Source organism: Aspergillus alliaceus (assembly GCF_009176365.1).
Source record: "Aspergillus alliaceus strain CBS 536.65 unplaced genomic scaffold BDW43scaffold_53, whole genome shotgun sequence".
NCBI lineage: Eukaryota > Fungi > Ascomycota > Eurotiomycetes > Eurotiales > Aspergillaceae > Aspergillus > Aspergillus alliaceus.
Genome location: NW_022474736.1, coordinates 58,712 through 77,900, shown reverse-complemented (window position 1 = coordinate 77,900; position 19,189 = coordinate 58,712). Strand labels below are relative to the sequence as shown.

The 19,189-nt window shown below is 47.8% G+C and overlaps 8 protein-coding genes across 8 annotated transcripts; 3 read left to right on the top strand and 5 right to left on the bottom strand.

Moving 5' to 3' along the window:
- Positions 1–1,425: 1,425 nt before the first annotated feature.
- BDW43DRAFT_322183 (FAD-binding oxidoreductase) lies at positions 1,426–3,147 on the bottom strand (the record flags this gene model as incomplete). Its single annotated transcript, XM_032049511.1, has 4 exons — positions 1,426–1,476; positions 1,513–2,355; positions 2,414–2,899; positions 2,953–3,147. 4 exons carry the CDS (start codon positions 3,145–3,147, stop codon positions 1,426–1,428), a joined length of 1,575 nt encoding a protein of 524 aa, XP_031896227.1.
- Positions 3,148–3,589: 442 nt separating this feature from the next.
- BDW43DRAFT_288292 (lysoplasmalogenase) lies at positions 3,590–4,880 on the bottom strand. Its single transcript, XM_032043264.1, has one exon. It carries the CDS (start codon positions 4,849–4,851, stop codon positions 4,048–4,050), a length of 804 nt encoding a protein of 267 aa, XP_031896226.1. The 5' UTR covers positions 4,852–4,880; the 3' UTR covers positions 3,590–4,047.
- Positions 4,881–6,127: 1,247 nt separating this feature from the next.
- BDW43DRAFT_314966 (ankyrin repeat domain-containing protein) lies at positions 6,128–7,009 on the top strand (the record flags this gene model as incomplete). The annotated part of the gene is made up of 3 exons (XM_032047955.1): positions 6,128–6,351; positions 6,458–6,701; positions 6,773–7,009. 3 exons carry the CDS (start codon positions 6,128–6,130, stop codon positions 7,007–7,009), a joined length of 705 nt encoding a protein of 234 aa, XP_031896225.1.
- Positions 7,010–10,039: 3,030 nt separating this feature from the next.
- BDW43DRAFT_189716 (major facilitator superfamily domain-containing protein) lies at positions 10,040–12,194 on the bottom strand. Its single transcript, XM_032039000.1, has 5 exons — positions 11,810–12,194; positions 11,504–11,749; positions 10,602–11,444; positions 10,351–10,524; positions 10,040–10,299 (listed from the first exon to the last, which is right to left on the bottom strand). Exons 1-5 carry the CDS (start codon positions 11,898–11,900, stop codon positions 10,247–10,249), a joined length of 1,407 nt encoding a protein of 468 aa, XP_031896224.1. The 5' UTR covers positions 11,901–12,194; the 3' UTR covers positions 10,040–10,246.
- Positions 12,195–12,717: 523 nt separating this feature from the next.
- Positions 12,718–13,320, bottom strand: BDW43DRAFT_314964 (uncharacterized protein; the record flags this gene model as incomplete). Its single annotated transcript, XM_032047954.1, has 1 exon — positions 12,718–13,320. The coding sequence occupies one exon, from the start codon at positions 13,318–13,320 to the stop codon at positions 12,718–12,720; it is 603 nt and encodes a 200-aa protein (XP_031896223.1).
- A 778-nt stretch (positions 13,321–14,098) lies between these two features.
- On the top strand, positions 14,099–16,104 carry BDW43DRAFT_314963 (ankyrin repeat domain-containing protein; the record flags this gene model as incomplete). Its single annotated transcript, XM_032047953.1, has 4 exons — positions 14,099–14,256; positions 14,378–14,612; positions 14,686–14,966; positions 15,669–16,104. The coding sequence occupies 4 exons, from the start codon at positions 14,099–14,101 to the stop codon at positions 16,102–16,104; spliced, it is 1,110 nt and encodes a 369-aa protein (XP_031896222.1).
- A 236-nt stretch (positions 16,105–16,340) lies between these two features.
- On the bottom strand, positions 16,341–17,603 carry BDW43DRAFT_288290 (DHS-like NAD/FAD-binding domain-containing protein). Its single transcript, XM_032043263.1, has one exon. The coding sequence runs from the start codon at positions 17,453–17,455 to the stop codon at positions 16,433–16,435; it is 1,023 nt and encodes a 340-aa protein (XP_031896221.1). The 5' UTR covers positions 17,456–17,603; the 3' UTR covers positions 16,341–16,432.
- Positions 17,604–18,327: 724 nt separating this feature from the next.
- Positions 18,328–19,057, top strand: BDW43DRAFT_314961 (uncharacterized protein; the record flags this gene model as incomplete). Its single annotated transcript, XM_032047952.1, has 3 exons — positions 18,328–18,481; positions 18,534–18,665; positions 18,726–19,057. 3 exons carry the CDS (start codon positions 18,328–18,330, stop codon positions 19,055–19,057), a joined length of 618 nt encoding a protein of 205 aa, XP_031896220.1.
- Between the last annotated feature and the right edge of the window lie 132 nt (positions 19,058–19,189).

The window sequence follows — 19,189 nt, the reverse complement described above, 5'->3', positions numbered from 1 at the left end:
CGGGGCTAGGCGCTTGTACGCCTCTAAATCACATTGAGACTGCCGGGAAATATCCAGTTTTGGGTGTTTTGATAGATTAATCAACTTAGATCAGGTACAGACCTTGGGCCGTTGCCTTTGACCCATATGCGCGAGGTCTCAAGGAGCGAAATAGAGCCAGAGGGAAAACTATAGATCACACTTTCAACCGATAATGCTCAAGTATCTCGTCCCTTTCCACCCACAGATTCCACGGGTATGCAAGGCCCCCCGTTACTTCTCTAGCTCTATCACGACAAAGCGTGAGACAGATAGATCGGACTTTCTCCAGAGCTTCTTCAAAAAGCATGAGCCTCCTCAGAAGACCGTAGGATACTTTACCTCGATAGATAGGACTCGCAGGATTATTAATGGCGGGAATTAAGAGACTGTCCCCATTCTTTCCCCGTTACCTGAATGAGAATACGGGAGAAATCGACTTTTTAGTCAGTTTGTCCATACCGAGACAACTATACGCCGCGTTCTGTCGCTTCGGTTAAAAAATGCGAGAAAGGCTGGCTCTTCCCTACGTTTCGAAAACCATCTAACGAGCCTTGGCCCAGCAGAGCGGGGTGTTCTACTAGACGTGGTTTGTTTGATTTCCCTCGGACGGGATCTAGAAGCACACCCTTCGATTGTTCACGGTGGTTTTCAGGGTGTTATATTCGATGAAGTCATGTGATTCCTGATTCTGCTACACCAGCATGGTACCTGTCAACCTGGGTCAAGGCACATGAATTATACTGCAAAAAATGTCAATATCTTATCAGTCGCCGGTGACTACCCCGAGCGATATTCTTGTTCGATCATGGTTGAGTAGACGAGAAGGGAGAAAGCGGTTCATGGAGGCAGAGATAGTAAATAGTAGTGATGGTGTCTTGACCACAGCAGAGACTATGTGGATTACGGCGAAAGAGGCAGGTAGATGACTGCTACGAGAACTCTGTTTCAGAGATTGGTGAAATGTTATTTGATTACTTGGTAGTACAAAGTTGCTGCAAAAGTCATCTCGGGATAGGCTCATACGTTGATGAGAGGAGAAGTATTCGTCTGCCGAATAATCGAGCGAAAAGCTCTTTGGCAGGATCCTTGGGAAGGATCACAACAGCCATACTGATTAAAAACTCGCCTTCTTTTGCGATTATAGCGGAAATATCGAGTTACAGCGGGTCGCAACATGACTTTGAGAAAAATGAATACCCGGTTTAGACAGTCCGCAGTTCACATTCAAGATAGAACTAAGCATGCCGAAGATATATCCCCAGTCAGCTATTCGGTTCGACGACGTCTTGACTATGTCTTACGAGTAGGAAGTCCTGGGAAATAGCATGTGTTCATGTATGCAACCATTCTACTAAGGATAGTTTATTACTTTGAGTTATATGGGACGGAAAAAAGTAGTTGAGGTCAATATACCACAGGTGCGCCTTTCAACTTAAAGTGCCCTGGCTGCAGCGTCTGGTAAACGCCATGAGGATCGTATGTGGATGCGACTTTTTTCAGACGAGCATTACTATCCGCTCCATAGCTAGCAATGACATCCTGGAACTGACTAGCGTAATTCATAAAAATAAAATCATGGGCGATTCCACGCTTCTTGGCTTCGCCGATGACGGTGTTGCAGTAACCGTGAATAAAAGCGTAGATAGTCTCATCGTCCGCGGCGTTGTCCCATGCGAAATCCACATTAAAAACATGCAACGGGCCCTGGGTGTTATCCAGACCTAACGCATTGCCTCCATACTTGGTCATGTTCGCTAGCATTGGTTCCGTTAGTGTCTGGTAAACCACCGAGGGGCTCACACCTGAGACGTTTGCCACCTGCGACAGGATCTCTAAGAAATATTGAGCTGCCCAGCTCGCGAAAGACTCATCTAGCAGCACCGTAATTGTCCAAAACACGTTGCGGTGCCCACTGTGCGTATCAATAGCTTCGATCTTTTCGGAATACTGCACAAGGTTGATGGACTCAGTGGTGTCAGAGACTGCGGGGATGGTTTTATACGGCCTGAAGCTGGCTGGGTCTGCCACATCGATGAGGTAGGTGAGCTCTGCTTGTACAAAATTCTTTCCTTCCGAGCGACCAAATACCACGATCTGCTGGGCGTTACCATCAGATGGGCCCGCTCGGGCAAAGCTTGCGAAAGCATTGGCGACGTCGGGGATCTGAGTCTCCATATAGACACGCCTACTACGGCGCATCGTCGAACTTGGGATGGTATACAGGTTGAACCTAGTAATGAGACCGAAGTTGTTGCCTCCACCGCGGAGAGCCCAGTATAGGTCGGGGTAGTGAGTTGCGCTGGCGGTCACAATATGGCCACTCGCTATCACGACCTATACATTGTAAGTGCGCCGATCACTTGAAAAGAGCTAAGTAAAGAAGAAGACTTACCTCGAAACTCTCCACATTGTCCAAAGCCAAACCATATTGGTTGGAGTAAAAGGAAATGCCTCCACCAGTGACCAAACCTCCCACACCGATGCTGGTCTCCCGACCGCCGATAACGGCTAGCCCGTACGGCTCTAGAATCCCATAAACTCGGCCCCAAACGTTCCCTGGACCGATGGATGCGACTGAACGATCCTCGCTCAGGCTTACATCGTTCATATTTGCGAACGAGATGGTGATCCCACCAGGGCTATTAGACGCGCCTCTGAAGGGCACGTGGCCTCCACCTTTAGCCGCAAACGGACAGCCGGTCAACCGTGATAGCAGCACAGCAACGGCAACATCCGTGTTAACGGCAGGCTTAAAAATGCAGTAAGGCTGGACTTCCGCCTGCTGATTGGACCAGAAGGAGCCCTTGAAGTCGGCGTGGGTGGCAGTGTCCTGGATCAGAACTCTGTCAGAGCCATGGAGGGAGTGGAGGCTTTGGCACTGCTACCGCGTCAAACTATAAGTCTAAGAGAACACAACGGACGGATACTCACAGCCGCTGAACAGGACGAACTCGTCGACTGTTCGGGCAGGTTCGTCAGAACAGGTAGACTAGACACATCGATCCCATAGCCTCCTAGTACTGCAGTGACATTTGGTTCATCCGTTTCAATATAGTTGTTGGCTTGCACTAGGGCAATGCTGCAAGCAGTAGGCCATGCGCCAACCAAACGAAGGGCGCGCATCATTAGGTTTAATAAAGTACGGTACAAATCGTATGTTCTGAACCTAGGAAGAAAAGACACGAACACAAATGAAGGGTAGAGATAAAATTGCATACAACAAATCTGTAGGAACTATAGGGATGCCCCAAGAGGCTGAAGACAACCATAAATACTCTAAATTGCACTAATTAGGTGATTTTAATGGCTCTTGCTTCCCAGGGGATAAACGATGTTACATCGGAACGGAATCCAACCTCGCTCCATAAACCGATTTGCTATCCAACTAGATCGGACGAAGCAAGGGCTAACTATTGACTCATCCAGGTCTTTTCGTCCATTTCGGCAGCGATTTTGTTGGAGTAAAATTCTGGTATGTTCCGGCATAATATATGAAGTAAGGAGTCGGCGTTAGGCTTCAACTAATGATGCCTAAATGGAGAAAGGGTAAGATCTCATTAGCCTTGGCCGGGTGGAACCCTCACTTCATCCCACCCAATTAGTACTGTCAATCGGCATGATTATCATCTCCTACACTAGGGCCATTTTGCGAAAGTCAAGAGCTCACACCCTTGTTCCTCGATAGAGCTTCCATCAATAGCCTCCCTAAGCGCTGTGCACACTGGGTTTTCTAATATGGTCTCATTGGAGTTATCAGGGTGCGTGAAATCTGGTTGTCTCCATGTCCAGGTCATCGGGAGCACGGTAGTAGAAGCTTCAATGATAGCAATTTCTGGCTAACCATTTGGCGTACTGTGACTGTTATTGATCGACAAATCCTTGACCTTCGTCTACTATTGAATAGCGGCAGTCTAGTATTCCTATGAATAGGGTTCTAGACACCAACAAGCTACCCTACAAAACAACTAGATCCCATCCCTACCCTACCAGACCATAGAGCACTCCGTCCCACACCCAACAAACCCGTCACCCCTCCACCAACCCCGCGATAACCATCTGCCCCCAAAAATACAGCCCATACCCAAACGCACTCTGGACCCAACCCCGTTTCCCAGGAGTCTTCTTGAACGCATCTTTCGCAACGTAAACATCACTAGCGACAAACATCCCCGCCCCGAAGACACGCTGATACTGCCAGCGTGTCGAAACATCCAACGGGGTCGTGGAAACAGCAGTAGCAAACATGAAACTGATGATGGTCGCATAGATCAGGACCAACGGCTTCATGTCCCCGGGAATGGTGAGATCGAGCATATTACTTCGAGAGGAGGCATGTGGCGGTGGGTAGATTACACCAAGCCATTTTGCGATTGCCATGGTTGCTATGAAGGTCGTGGCGAAGCTTTCCCATGAGACTGTATGGGTATCCTGAAAGAAGGCTAGGATATAGGCTATATGAGCTGCTGCAAAGGCAACGACACCGAGCTGGAAGGAGATGGAGATTCTCTTTTCTTCCGAGGGATTGGAGTCCATGTTGTGGAATTCGCTCCGGGAGGGGATCAGGAAGTAGTCACCGGCTAGAGAGAAAAGAAGGCCGGTAGTAATGAGAGACTGAACGGGGGACCATTCCGTGGTAGTTAGGAATATTGGACCGCTAATGAAGGCTACCGAGGAAAGCATCTTGAACAATGCCGTGCCAGTGTGGGATCTAGTTATGGACTCTGAGAGAACCAGTAAGGGTAGTGACCCCAAGAGGAGGTACACTGCTGGTGGAGAGGGGAATGTGAGATTTCCGGACATCCTGGGAAACAGTGATTGTAAAGGTACCATCGAATGTATTGAGAGCCAGCCTGCAGTGGTTTTTTTAAGGTTTTATATGTTGCAGTCGGAAGACATGAAGTGGGGGACTCTGGAGAATCCATTAGCCAATTGATCGGCTAAGACGGGCATCACAAGCGGGGCCAACCCTAACTGCCTCGGCCAAGTCCATTCCTGCTATCCTTGGGATCGGAGAATGGTTGATTTGAAGTCCAGGTTCAAGAAGTACCCTAGAAAGTGCAACAGAAACATGCTTCGTGACTTCATGTTATATAGTTACGTTAAAAAATTGACCACGTAGATTATTTCTGATTTTCATCTGAGGTAGCTCCCGGAGGCACTTACATCAATAGAAGAAGGCGAGATTATAAAAAATCCACCTCATCTTCGTCTTGCTCCTTAAACAAAACACTTCAGCGTGACAGTCCCGTGAGATTAGAAGATTGACTTCCATCATGTTCTCTCAGCGGAACAACATGTCCGAATGAACCCAATACAGAGGCATCATCATAGACCAGTACCAGTCTAGAGATCTGAAGGATGTTATGCCCATCATGGAGCGGGACTATAATTTTAAAAAGACGTGAGTTGCGAATCTTCGTTTCTCTACAACTACTATTATAGTTAAAGGAAGTCCCAACACCCTTATCAGCTGAAGAAATGGAATGTTTCAAAGCACCCCAACCAAAAGCAATACGAATATGTAGCATGCAAGAGACGCAAGAGTGAGCTGGAGGAGAAAGAGTCCAAGATCAGGATCAATTGAGGAGTCTTCAGCAGTAAAGGGTGGAAGAGAGAGGAAGCACGCCGTTTTGCGGCAAGTTTTCAGCATCTTCTACTGCCCGGTTTGTTATTTGAGCTAATGAAAATGGAACGCGGCTGCTGACATCCGCCTTTATGGGCTCGGTAAAAGGACCAGCGACTCCAGATGGGGTAACCGTCCCAACCCCGTCCCCTTTGACTGCTGATTTATGTACCCTTGAAATCCCTGAATTGCCGTTCTTTTAATTCCAATCTTCCTTTCTAGAGTTTTGTACGCTATCCGCGTCTGAAACGGACGATTATCCAAGGACAGCTAATAACATTTAAAGGGTTCTCCTGGTCGGATCACCCCATGCGTCTGCGACTGTATCGACGCCTAAAAGCTCCCTCAGCCTTTAGAAAAGGACACATAGACATCGTACAATCTCACCCAAGGTCTTTAAGGAAGCTCTTCTACATTCCTAAACTCAAGGATCACTGGGATGATACGACCCTCCATGTTCCAAGGGGCACGTTGCTGTGCAAGATGGAGGACTGTGTCTACCAAGCTTCTAACAACCACATAGATACGGAAACTTTGACCAAGCTCCTTCGGCTGCTGGTAAAAATGCAAGATTTTCGAACACTTTACGGACTCTTTAAAAAGCCCAACTCTCCCCTCTTCATCTTTGGATTTCACCTCCTAGTTTGCGCTGCAGGATATGAAGATATCGTTCGTGTGCTTGTAATGCATCCCGCCAGAAAGTCTCAGTAAGGCAATTACCGGTACTTCGACACTATACGTGGCGATCTGCAATGGAAATGACAATATCGTACGGATACTACTAGAAGCCGGTTTTGACCCGAATCGTCTTAGCAGCAGTGACCCAACCGCATTAATGGCCGCCTACTCCAACGGCGATCATAGAATTGTGGAACTATTACTTGAATTTGGTGTAGGTCCTAACCTGCGCAGTTCCAAGGCGTGGCGAACAGCACTCGATATAGCGGTCAGAAAGTGCCATTATGAGATCGCCGAAATGCGACTAGAGGCGGGGATAAATCCGGACGGCAAGAAGCTGGTCAGAAACGGAGCAGATGTCAACGGACCCCTGGCGCCTGTGGAAAGGAACACCGCGCTGCAAGCACCATAGTAGATGGAAAGACTGACGAGATAGGCTCTGGCCCACAGTTTCAGGTTGATAATTCAACGCGCATTGTCAGTATGATGGAACTGTTAATGAGGACCGACGCTGCCATGAAGCCGTATGTACCCCAATATGGTAACACGGCACAGCATGAAGCAATCATCTGTGGCAATCTAGAGGCTGTTCACTTCCTGATAAGCAACGGAGCAAACGTTAATGTTGGAGCCTTTATGAAGTCATTGCATACGTCTTTGCAGGAGGCCAGTTGGCAGAGACATTAGGACATTATCAACCTATTAGTCTTCTACGGGGCGGAAATCAATTATCCACCTGCATTTGACGGCGGACATACAGCGCTGCAGGCGGCAATTTTGAAATAAGAGCTGGAAATTGTGAAATACCTTCTTGCTAGTGGTGCGGACCCAAACGCGCCTGGGGCAGTAGTAAATGGGCTAGACGCACTTGAAGCAGCTACCAAGGTCAAGAATACTGTACTCATGAAACTTTTGTTCGAGTACGGCGCTCGCTTCCGTCCGACCAGTAGAGTACGCCATTTTGCACTGGAGGCTTGGTACCTACTTGGCAAGAACTGGGAGGTTATTGAAATCCTTCTACAAACTGGGCACCCCGCAAGACATCATGCAGGGCAGAAGCGACTTCCTAGGCTTTGCTATAAGACATAAACAGTATACTTTGCTTAGGCTGGTTTTGGAGACAGGAACTTCAGGCAGCCGTCAGTTCAGGACAGGGTACTTCCATAGCACATTGTTGTCAGCAGTTTGCACAGAAGACACTGAAATTGCTCGCCCGCCGTTAGCCTACGGCGCTGATGTCAACGCACCCGCAGCTGTCGGTTGCACAACAGCACTTCAGATTGCCTGCTGTGTTGACAGCCTTGCAATCGTCAAGCTTCTTGTACAAAATTCTGCAGATATAAATGCTCCACCAGCGCCAAATGAAGGAAGAGACAGCATTGCAATATGCCATATTGCACAACAATTTAGAGATAACCGAATATTTTCTTGAGCATGGTGCTGGTGCCAACGCTGCAGCTGCCCCAATACGCGGTACAACAGCGCTCCAAGCTGCTGCAATCTCCGGAGATGTTTGAGTTGTCTTGCTGCTCTTAAAACAAGGAGCAGATGTTTGCTGCCCCGAGAGCATCCGAACATGGAAGATTGGATATATTGGCTCTGTTGTTACATCTTCATCTGGACAATGAGGAGCTTTACAGACAGTGTAGGCGAGGTGCAACGCTTGCCTCAGGTGAAGGGAATACTGAGATCGCAAGGATTCTTCGAGAGTCCCGGAAACAGTGAAGAACATTTCACTTTTTCTGGACTGGATGCTATTCTTTGCTATAGGATTAGTAGATATAAAGCACAGCGCCTGCAGAGAAAAGGGGATTGAACGTTCTTCCGAAATGTTCATGGTGTTCCTAATAATAATGATCTAAACAAAGAGTACAGCCTCCAGCTAGATCGGGTGCGTTCAATTATTATCCAGCATATGATGTTCAAAGTGAAGTAGCTACAAGACATGATCTTGGTGAATCGAGTGCATAGTCATCAGAGATGTGCATATTCATTGGCTAGCTGCTCAAAGCATAAATGGCTGTATCTATAATTATTTACCAACAAAGCCTGGAAGTAACTTGAAAACAGCTCTTGTATATCAGCCCTGTCTGCTGGCTATATCATGTGGTCAAAGAAGCTGACAGTACAAAAGCTCTTTGAGAATCATTCGCCTAGCGACCCTGGCCCTATCAAAAACTGCTCAAACCTCTGTTCCATGAAGCTGCAGCTGGATGCAAGCTCAGATCCTACCTTTCATTATTCATTTATGCTCTGGCTAGGGCTATAAATATGGTGTGTATACACCCTTCCTTCGTCTTGGTCATTGTTTACTCGCAAATATGCTTCATAATTCTTTCGTCCCCTCGGGCCTCTCTCGTGCATCTATCTCTTCAAAAGAACGTCTCACCGCACTGAAAAGAATCCTTTGCCACAATGAGGACTCACTCAGCAATTGTTATATTTTTCTGCTGCCTAGTTGCTTCAGTCGCTGCTGTCCCTAAAGACTATGATAATAACCGCTCAAAGTACCCAATGCTAGTGGTTATTCTCTTGAAAGGCTGGACAATGACGAATTGGCCATCGAAACAATGAATGAGTAGGGAGTAGACGGGTGGATATTTGTGTAGGTATCAAGTGGATCTATCTTGGGCTGCGACTGTGGTTTCTGAATTTTGGTTCTGGACATACTACACAGGGATCTTGAGGTTGATGATAAGGTGGGAGATGGTAAATCTAACTGGCTTATGCAGTCTAGTAGCTGGCCAAGCTGTCTGCCAGTATTTTAGCGTTTATAGATCGCTATATGTTTTCGTATTATCGAATTATTCTAAGTTGATACCGTTGCTGTGACTACTCTATGGATGGATACCTTCATTTGGTCTTCAATTTTGCGAGTTTCCCTCTCTATCCTTCATTCTGGCACAATCGGCCGGGAGTCTGTGGTCGATCACGTCGGTTCTAGGGGTAACCTTGAAGTCTGTGCGAATGACCTCGCCTGTCGCGCCAGTCGATATTCCCTAGGGTACCCCGACTTGCGGACTACGCGGATGTGGGTCTTGTTCGAACAAAACGGTGACGACCTTCATCCGACGCTGGAAAGCACCAATGATTTCCTCCCTCACCGAATAGTAGGACAGCTCGCTGATAGCCTGAGTTCCATCCTTGGAAGCGTCTTGTCCGTGGGTTCTGAGTCAATGCTTGATAGGGGGATCAGGGCATTGATCCTACGGCATGTAGCCTGAGAGAAACGAATGCCGAGCTGGGAACAAGCCCTAGAGCGCATGAGACTTCGGAGCCCACGCTTTTCCTCGTTGATCAGCAAATGCAAAGCTTCTGTGGATCGGGCAGTCGTCATACGTATCTAGTATTAGATTTAATAGAAGGGTAAGCGATAAAATGTTGGCTATTAATAGGAATCGCAGAAGTTCCATATATCATCAAGAAAATGTTCAAAAGTCCTGCCAGAGGCATCGATGCCGTGGTCTTCCTGTTTGGGCCTGCGCTTTTGCTTCCAAAACAGTGTAGTATCTAGGAGACAATATTGTGCGCGCCAGATTCCTCAGAGGCTAAATAGTTATACCAAGTAAATTATCGCCATTATGACTAGTATTATTGTAAGGCTCACCACAGATACAGAGCTTGGGACTCCATGATCCTTGTGGACAGATGTTAAAAGATAGATCAGAGAATACGAGAGTTGGAACCTAGTCACTAGTTTTCAAATCATATCCACTTTATATGTTTCATATGCTCGATAAAAAGCTATATGCATAGGTTAGTGGCCTTCTCTCGCCCAAAATTATGCTTTAGCCATCATGTCCAATCTGGTCTTTAGATTGTACACATGCCTGTTAACCAAATTAAACGCCACAAAACTTTTCGTAAAAATCCTTGACCAACTAAAAGCAATATCTTCATCGAAGTGAAAGTTCTGTTCCCTGTCTAGACTCGGAAGTATAAAAAGCACGATAACGCCACGAGCAGACAGATTGAGCCTGAGGGACACGTTAGCAGACGACGGAACCCAATAGTAATTACCAACTTACCCAGGACGATATTCATATAAAAGTAGCCAACAGCTTCGGACAGAGTACCCGAAATCAATGGACCCAACATTGATCCCAGACTAAATGCCACTTCGGTCATGGAAAATATCCGGTTACTACCCCCGAACTCTCCGAATATATTGGGATTCTTAGTTTCCATGTCTTTGGTGACGGCTAATAACACGAATTATGAGAATGAATATATATACGGTGAGAGCAGAGGGGAGAAGGAGAGTAAGGCTGGGACTCACCAACTAACTGTACCGTGCCCGCACCACGCACCAAGGTGATCACGATACCGATACCTACCAAGCCAACGACAAACATAGTTTCGCCATTGGTCTCCGGACTGGCCCAAGGGAAACGCTCCTCGCCCGGAACACCCAAGAACCACAGGAGCGGGGCCATGAGCAACCAGCCTATCGTGGCAGGATATCGGACGCCGGCTCGGTCGCGAAACCAGCCGATTACAGGACCAAGAAGCATCGACGGAACCTGGAGAGAAAGAAAGATGAGACCCACCGAGAGGGTGTTCCAGTGGAAGACATCGCGCAGATGCAAGGGGAGAGTAGCGTCGAAAGCGGATATGACAGTCGAGAAAATAAGTACGTTTGCGACGCTGGCTACGACGCGAGCATCGCTGAGCATCGTACGGTAAAAGGAGCCCGGTGAGTCTATCTGCTGGGTTTCTGCAGGGGCTCCATTGACCTCCCCGGACTGGTTATTGTCGGACAATGGTGGAAGCAGCGGCGCCCTTTCGCGGTCCTCAGGATCACTAGGAGCAATTGATTTAGAGGATAAGGGCGATGACGAGTCGACCACTCCCCTTTCGATCATGAGTCGACGGGCGATCATGTCCAGAAAAAGGGCTATCATAGGAGCACTCCATGTTGGCCAATACCCGACCAGTTCTAGAAGAGTACCACCAACAATAGGGCCACTGATTTGGCCGGCTGTCACGAAGGTCATAGACAGCCCTAGCACCTTTCCCATATTCTCTAGGCCTACATTCTCGCTCAAAGTCGCAAGACCGACAATCCAGGCGGCGCTACCGGCTATTGCCTGCAAAACACGACCAATAAAAAGCGTCTCGACTGCGTGATTGTGAGTTCGGGGGTAATTTATCTGATAGTAAATCGGACGGGTTACGAACTGGAGAAAGTGGAGGCTACCAGCAGAGTGCCTATGATACATCCCGCGAGAGCCATCAGCAGCGGAGCCTTTCGATTGGGCGTTTGGTCGGCAAAATGAGCGATGATGGGCGCGGAGACGAGAGATACGAAGCCATGAACGGTCAGTACGGCAGTGGTCATCCGTTGAGTTTTCGATGGGTCCATGCGAAGGCGAGCCTCAAGCATGTACCCTAATATGGGAACCACAAAGCCATAAAGGAAGGTCTCTGACGTGGGGGTATTAGTATGATGGACACTAGCGGGGTTACGATTCTTATGAGAAATACCAGTATACAAGGCGATGATGATAGTTGAGGTTATAAAGCCTTTAGATGACCGCCATTTGTAGCCCCATGGCCGCTGATCCTCACTTGCCATAGCCTAGATAATCGATCGGACTGGGATTAGGAAGTTTCTGGTTTGGATCTCGAATTTGCCAGCTTCTTGTCTCAAAATATAAGAAGTCTGGGGCTTAAGCGGGATTAACAGCAAATCCAAGCCGAAACCTGGTCAGTGCACTTCATATGGAGTCAAAGCTCGAGGTTAAGCTGAAATCGAGGCTAGTTATGAGCAATTAATATTGGAAATGGACCAGTCAGAGAGAGAGAGAGAATTCCTTTCAGGTCAGCCACAGCCCTGATTGCTTTTTCTTCAGCCGCAAGGAGAAGACCCTTACTCTCTGTTCTCTGGGAATGAGATAAAACACGAGTTCGTTAGGGATAGGATGTCTTAATCAATCTATCTTTCTTTGTGTGGGGGTTTATCACTTCTTCCTCGAATCACGCTATCAATATCTCGGATTCAGGCCAATAGTTCAATCTACGGAACTCGTATTTTCTTCCTTTCTTTTTTTTTTTTTACTCCATCGGATTAGCTTAGGAGTCAATTTAAATCCGCGCCGATTCCGGCTGATTAGTTAATAGGATTTCCATTATTAATATAAAGTGGATCCGCGCCAGCCGTGGATATTTAGACTCTTCAGCACATGCACCACGAAGACCCACTACCTTTATTAGACAATGTATGAAGAATGAATGGAAAGAATATAATTACTAGACAGCCCAGCACAGTTATCAATCAAAGCCTGTATCAATCTGACTAGCTCACTCGAAATATGTTGGATAGGGAGTCGCCCACGGACCTAAATATGGAAAAGGTTAGATCATCACACAAGTCAGGGAGGGCATGCATATCCTCACTTGTGTAATAGCTCCGTAGTCGACTCGGTCAGTCTTTCTTGCCAAAGACTATCCGGGGCCTGAAGGCCATTGTCGCATTTACGGTCAATTGTCACGATACCAAAATATGGCATGACAATCTGTCGGCTAATCCCTCTTTCTAACGATTGACTGATTCGCACCAGCTCGTTCAGCGCGGTGTGACACTGACCAGGCAGTGAACCGGGTTGACCTTCTGAGCGGTCATTGAGCGCAGATATAGTCCGATGGATGAGAGACTGACCATACCAGGTCGGATTCCGTTTCAAAATTTTCTCCCGTGCAGTGTCTCTTCCGAGCAAACGGAGGAAAACGATAACAGCAGCAGTAAGTGCTGAGAACCCAGAGAGCTTCACGCTATTGCTTATTCGGGCCGTGGCGGGGTCGCTCTCGTAGAAATATAGGTACGCTTCTAGGAGCGCCCGCGCGCTCTTCACGTAACAGTCTCGACCATGCCTCTGCCCTCTACTACCCGACGAGAGCAAGAAAAAGGGCAAGTATAGGTGCGCCTTAAGCTGATGTATATTGACCAGCCGGTATAGTCGGGCGTGCTTCTCATTGACATTCTGACATAAAGACATCTGGTCTAGGTCTAGGTGTCCTGGTGGAAGCTGTGCGGTAACTTCGTCGATCTACTCATCTGTTATGATAACTGAAGAGAGGGCTGGCCTTTAGTAGTCTACAAGCAGTCAATCACACGTCCAGTCAACACAGCGAGGTGCCGAGCGTGAAGATGGATGGGCGAAGTCTCGTCTAGACGGAGAATGTATAAGTCGCAAAGATTCTCGGAAGCGAATAGGGAAGCCCAATCATGAGGCTTCTAGTTAGAGGAAGATTCGTCCGAGCCCTGTGGGACGCATCGATCTCCGTCGTGTGCAGTAAATGTATTCTCTGAATTATTTGGAGAGAAAATAACAGCGAACCTTCCGCCTCCTAGCTGCACCATGTCATTAGGATTTTGAATCCATATACAGCTAACGGTTGTAAAAGGACTACATGCAGGAAACACAGCTATGCGTCCTCTTCCTCATCTGTTTTCCTATAGGCATAGCGTTGATTTGGATCTACACTAAAGCCCTTCAGACGAAGCTCAAGCGTTGGTTGGTGTATCGCGAAAGATATGCTGCATAAATTGGAATTCTTAGGTGGGTTTCTCATCCGCCCGAAGCCCATCTGAACCAACGATTATCTACTGAGACATTCGTTGGGAAGAAAGATCATAAAAAGCGTGAAGTCTGATCGAGTATCTCTTTAAAGATCTCTCTTTTCTCTCTCGCATGTCCCTAAATCACCTGATCAGAACACTCCTTTCTAACCACAGGCTTTCCCGTGCTTTCGATTTTGAGTCTCTATACATTCATGGCCGTGAAGACAGCGACTGCGTTGGACCAAGTTCATGTCACGGTGTCGCACTCCGTGCAATGCGCTAACAACGGCGCAACGGCCGCACTGGGATCGCCTTTCAATCTTGGTCCAGCGAACTATTTAGTGTTTCCCACCGTACCTATTCAGGTTGTGTTCGTCTATAAAAACAATCCCACGAGTAGACATGTTACTTCTAAATAACGTGAAATTATCGCAACAAATGCCTACAACGAGCAGTCTCGCTTGTTCTTGATTACTACCCACACCTAACAGGCACCTGCAATTCAACACGAGTGGTAAAGTCCCAGAGATCATTGATCTAGACACCGGAGCAGAGCTTCCAGAAGCCTGGTGTAGCACCCGACTAGATGATATTGCTTCGGCTTCCACTTCAGGCCGCATCCTGATGCCAAATCTGCCCGCTTCTGGAAACGCCCTACTGCCACCTTTTGATCGGATGATAGAAGGAGCCCTGTCGCGATCCCATTCTCGCGATCAAGCATACGCGGTTTGCCTGCGGAGGTGTTGCACTCGACATCCCGTTACATCACATCGTCTGCGATGCACATGGATCCTTCCAGTTCGTGCGCGACCTCGGCGAGATATACCGCGGGCCCCAGACCTCTGGTTCACACACAAACGCTACACCGATCCTTTCCTCTCCCCCGGAGATCCCTCCATGCCTCTCAGATCCAAACGTCATGTCACCAGAAGAACGCCAGGAAACTCCCAACTACCAGCCATTAGTCTTCTACACAGAGAAGGACAACGACGACATCAGACAACAAGACCCTCCACCCCAATCCGAAAGTAGTCCAGAGCCCCAATCCCCCAATAACCGGCCGCTTCCTTCGTTTCTCCTGTAAACAAAACCTGCCGTTGGCCATTATTCATCTCTCGCTGGTCTTAAAACTTGTAAGGATATTCAAAAAAGAAATACTTCTTCCTCTGGTTTTCAAAAAAAAAAAATTATTTTTCTTCTCTTTCTTGGTTTAGAATTCATTCAACTATGCCTACCTTTAGAACTGATCAAACTCATACTAGAACATCTGAATACAGACGAGTTGTCATTTGCATTACAGGCCATCCCTGAAATAGCAACCCTTCTTTCCAGTGACCATCGTCTCATTGGAAATGACTGACAAGAAACAATTCTTCATCTACTCGCAAAGTATGGAAACGAGAGATCAATGAAGTTGCTCCTTACCAAGGACTCCATTGTTTTAAACCAAGACGAAAGAGGCCATTCGCCACTCTCCTGGGCCGCCAGAAGAGAACATGTAGAAGTTGTACGTCTTTTGAAAGTGCACCGCGGCGTTGACACGGAGTCTAAAACTCTAGAAGGCTGGAGACCTCTATCCCTAGCTTCCAGAATGGGTCATGAAGCAGCCGTGAAAGCATTGCTATCGACTGGCCATGTAGATCGAAATACTAGGGATAGGTGGGATTACACACCATTGAATTAAGCTGCAGGGAATGGATACCTGGGAATTGTGGAACGGTTACTGGAGAGAGGTGCTGATCCAGCCGTAATTGATGTCCGGGGTTGGTCAATCTTGTCTAGAGATGCCCAAGAGGATTATGCAGAGATTGTTAGTCTCCTCATTAAGCACCCCAATAAAACTACGGACCCAGTGGATGTTCAGGGTAGGATACCTTTGTCCCGTGCTGCAGAAGAGGGCCATATTGAAGTGGTCCGACTGCTCCTGGCGCGGGAGGACGTTGATGCGAACTTTCGAGATGCAGCTGGACGCACCCCACTTGCCTGGGCCGCCTGTGGAGGCCATGAAGATGTGGTGAAACTGCTGCTTGATCGTCCGAATGTTGAAGCTGATACGAAATGCGATCGAAATTGGACCCCACTCGCTCGAGAAGCGCAAGAGGGCCATGAAGAGGTGGTGAAGCTTTTACTAGGACGTGAATGTATTGATATTCATTTTAAAGCTGACGAAGGGTGCGATCCTCTGGATCATGCATCTACGGGAGGGCATGAAGGGTAATATATATCTCCCCAACTAGTATATGTTAGCACCTTGCGCATCGTGATAAGAAAGATATGGGAATAAAGAAAACTAAAAAAGAGATAAAGCTACGGATGAAACAGCTATTTAAAAATTGATTGGGCAAGGATTTCATTGGAAGTGTGTTGAGAAGCGAGCTCAGTAATTCATTCTGTTCTTATCATTGTGCTATATTCACCTCTTCATCTGGCTTCTTTGAACAACAAACTCACTAGCCTTTATCTCCCGTAATTTACGCTCTTTTCAAATTACTACGACTGGAATCTCAACTGAAAGGCAGTGATCAATAGTACCTCACCTATATAGGTCAAGTGACGGGAGGCTTGGGGAGGATATTCCCAAACTTTTCTTCCAAATGCTGTTCCAACATCCTCTTATGCCCATCGGAGATCTTCGCCGAAGCCTCCATCTTATTTGCCAACTCTTCAATACATTGATCCAGAGTCTTCCCAGCCTCGGGATTCACCTCTGCGAGCTTCGCAGTGACAGCATCTTCCCAAAGCCTCTCCAACTCATCTCTCCAACCTAGTGCGTCGGCCAGCTGCCGTACCCCGTCGTCACACGCCCCAAGGATGCACACATCCGACGGTCGACTTCCAAAATCCCCTACCTTCTCCATATTAACCAGCACACGGGGGGTTTCGTCCTTCACTTGGCGCGGTAGTCTCGAACACGGTGCGACCTTGAGGCTTGTCCCAATGACAATCATTAAATCTGCCTCGGACGCCCTTTTCTCCTCCACAGTAAATGCAGCGGGTAGGGGCTCCCCAAAAAAGACGACATCGGGTTTCACAGCGCCACCACATTCCGAGATGAGGCAATAAGGCACCTGGCCTGTCTCAATCGCCTTGGCCATACGATCGTCCGGGTACGGCGTCTTGCACTTGTGGCATCGCTGGCTTTTCCAGTTCCCATGGCACGCAAGCACTTTCTCCGGCGGAACACCAGCATCTATCTCGAGGCCATCTATATTCTGAGTGAATATGAAATCAAGGAGGCCCTTCTTGGCTAGTAGCGCCAGGAACGCATGGGAAATTGTTGGCTTGAGATTTTTGGGATTACGGGCTCTAGCTAGCGCGTAGAATGGCTCGGGAGTGTGTCGGAAATAGTTGATGTGAAAGATAGCCTCTGGGTAGGGAAGTTTCAAGGGGGCCAGTTTGTCATAGAGGCCCGTAGCCGGTGATCTGAAATCAGGCACTCCGGCAGCTGTAGAGATTCCCGCACCGGCCAAGACGACTATGCGAGTAGCTTTTCCGGTTTTGATACGTTCCACTATATCCTCCATATTGAATTCCATGCTGGGTGCTGGCGTAGTCGTGTTGCCGGACATTGTGATTCAGTCTTGTTCTGTACCACGGATAATGCAGGATTGAGGGTTAGAAGCGGGTCCCAAGGCTTAAATATATTGTTAAAATTCTTCAACGGTCAGAATACACTAGATGGCGTTTGATTGGTACCGCGTGGCATGCGAGTTGGAGGCTAGCTTGAATCTTCATCTGACCAGTATCCCCACTCGGGAGGCTGTGTGTGCAGTTCGATTACCAGTGAGGCTGTAGAGAGCCGCATCCATATCCGAGGCTACCAATGAGTGAGACTCTGGGCTATCCATGCCCTAGGTGACGAATAACAGTCATTTTACATCTTGCCTATCCATTCTTTGCGCCAGTTCTCCACGAATACAGATAAGTAACGTAGCATTACTACGATGATGGGTATAAACGGAGAACTCTCATGTCTTCACTTTGAGGCATCTTGATCAAGTCTGCTATACTTCCATGCAATTTAGTGTAACCAGAAACGCCGTACTCAATTAACCGTGTGATCATTGCCAACGCCACATGCTGTCAAAAAGCTCGGTCGCACAAGGGATATGAATAGATTCCTCTCATCTGGCGGGCATATTCCCATCAACAGGCTCTTTGATGCAATTGATCAGGAGGAGAATGACCATCGCAAACCAGCATTAGCCTCCCTTTCTGGTCTATAAATCTTTCCTCATAAGCAGCACCGACCTGTGATCTGCCTTCTTCTCCCTAGCGTCCCTCATTCTGTTCTTCAGGCCATCCCCTAATCTACTATCCCACAAAGTACTTTCTCAAGGAGAAGGAACCTATCTCGAAATGAGGCTCTACATAATCATTCTTCTTCTTCTATGGAACCTGGTTGCTTCACTTGGTACCGGTTCGATTTCCCAAGCCAACGATGGTGAGTGGGCCCTCCACACCCTCTCACACAATAGCCTTTTCCCCAGCACTGAACAGCTCTCCCGACAACACAGATTTCTCCGTTGATCAACCTTGCCAGGGCGTGGATAACAGCGCTTGTGAGCAGGTGTCACCCTGGCCAAAACGCGACAGTGAGTATTTTACCTATCCCAATACTGGAGAGAAAACAACATCAAATACTAGGATGTCCATGGGTTGCAGTTCGTGGATGTACAGACAATGCAGACTGCCCCGTCAATTTTCACTGTCATAATGGAAACTGCATCAGGAGCCCCCGGGACGATGCAGAGCTAGATGCCCACGACACCACCGAAAGTGAGTTCTTGAATCCCAGGAAAAACCATTGAAACCTGATCCCCTATGTGTATCTTGCAGATACTCTCTGCAAGACTAGTGTGGATTGCGCCGTCGGCTCCTGGTGCCGTCGCGGACGCTGCGATAGGATACCACGCCTGCCTTCGAAACTCCTGACTCGCGATCCCAATGCGGGAGAAACACCGAATGGCCTCGAAACTCATCAAAGACCATGTAATTTCCAACGACGGTGCTGGCCTCCTCAGATCTGCCTTGGTGGCTGGTGCCGGGACCCGTTTAAGGTGATGGCTAGAGAAGACGCAGGGAGCGATGAGGCATTTAAGGACTGCAAAATTCATCAAGAATGTTATCTCCGCGGGCGCTGCATTAACGGGAAATGCAGCCAGACTTAAATGGTCTCTTTGTGAGCTTGGTCTGGGCAAGGGAACGACGATAAAGGTGCTGAAGAGACGTCGGGTCCAGGGGAAAGAGCAAGTACCATTGACAGTGTTGCTATGAGTGCTTTTGTTATTAAGACAATTATC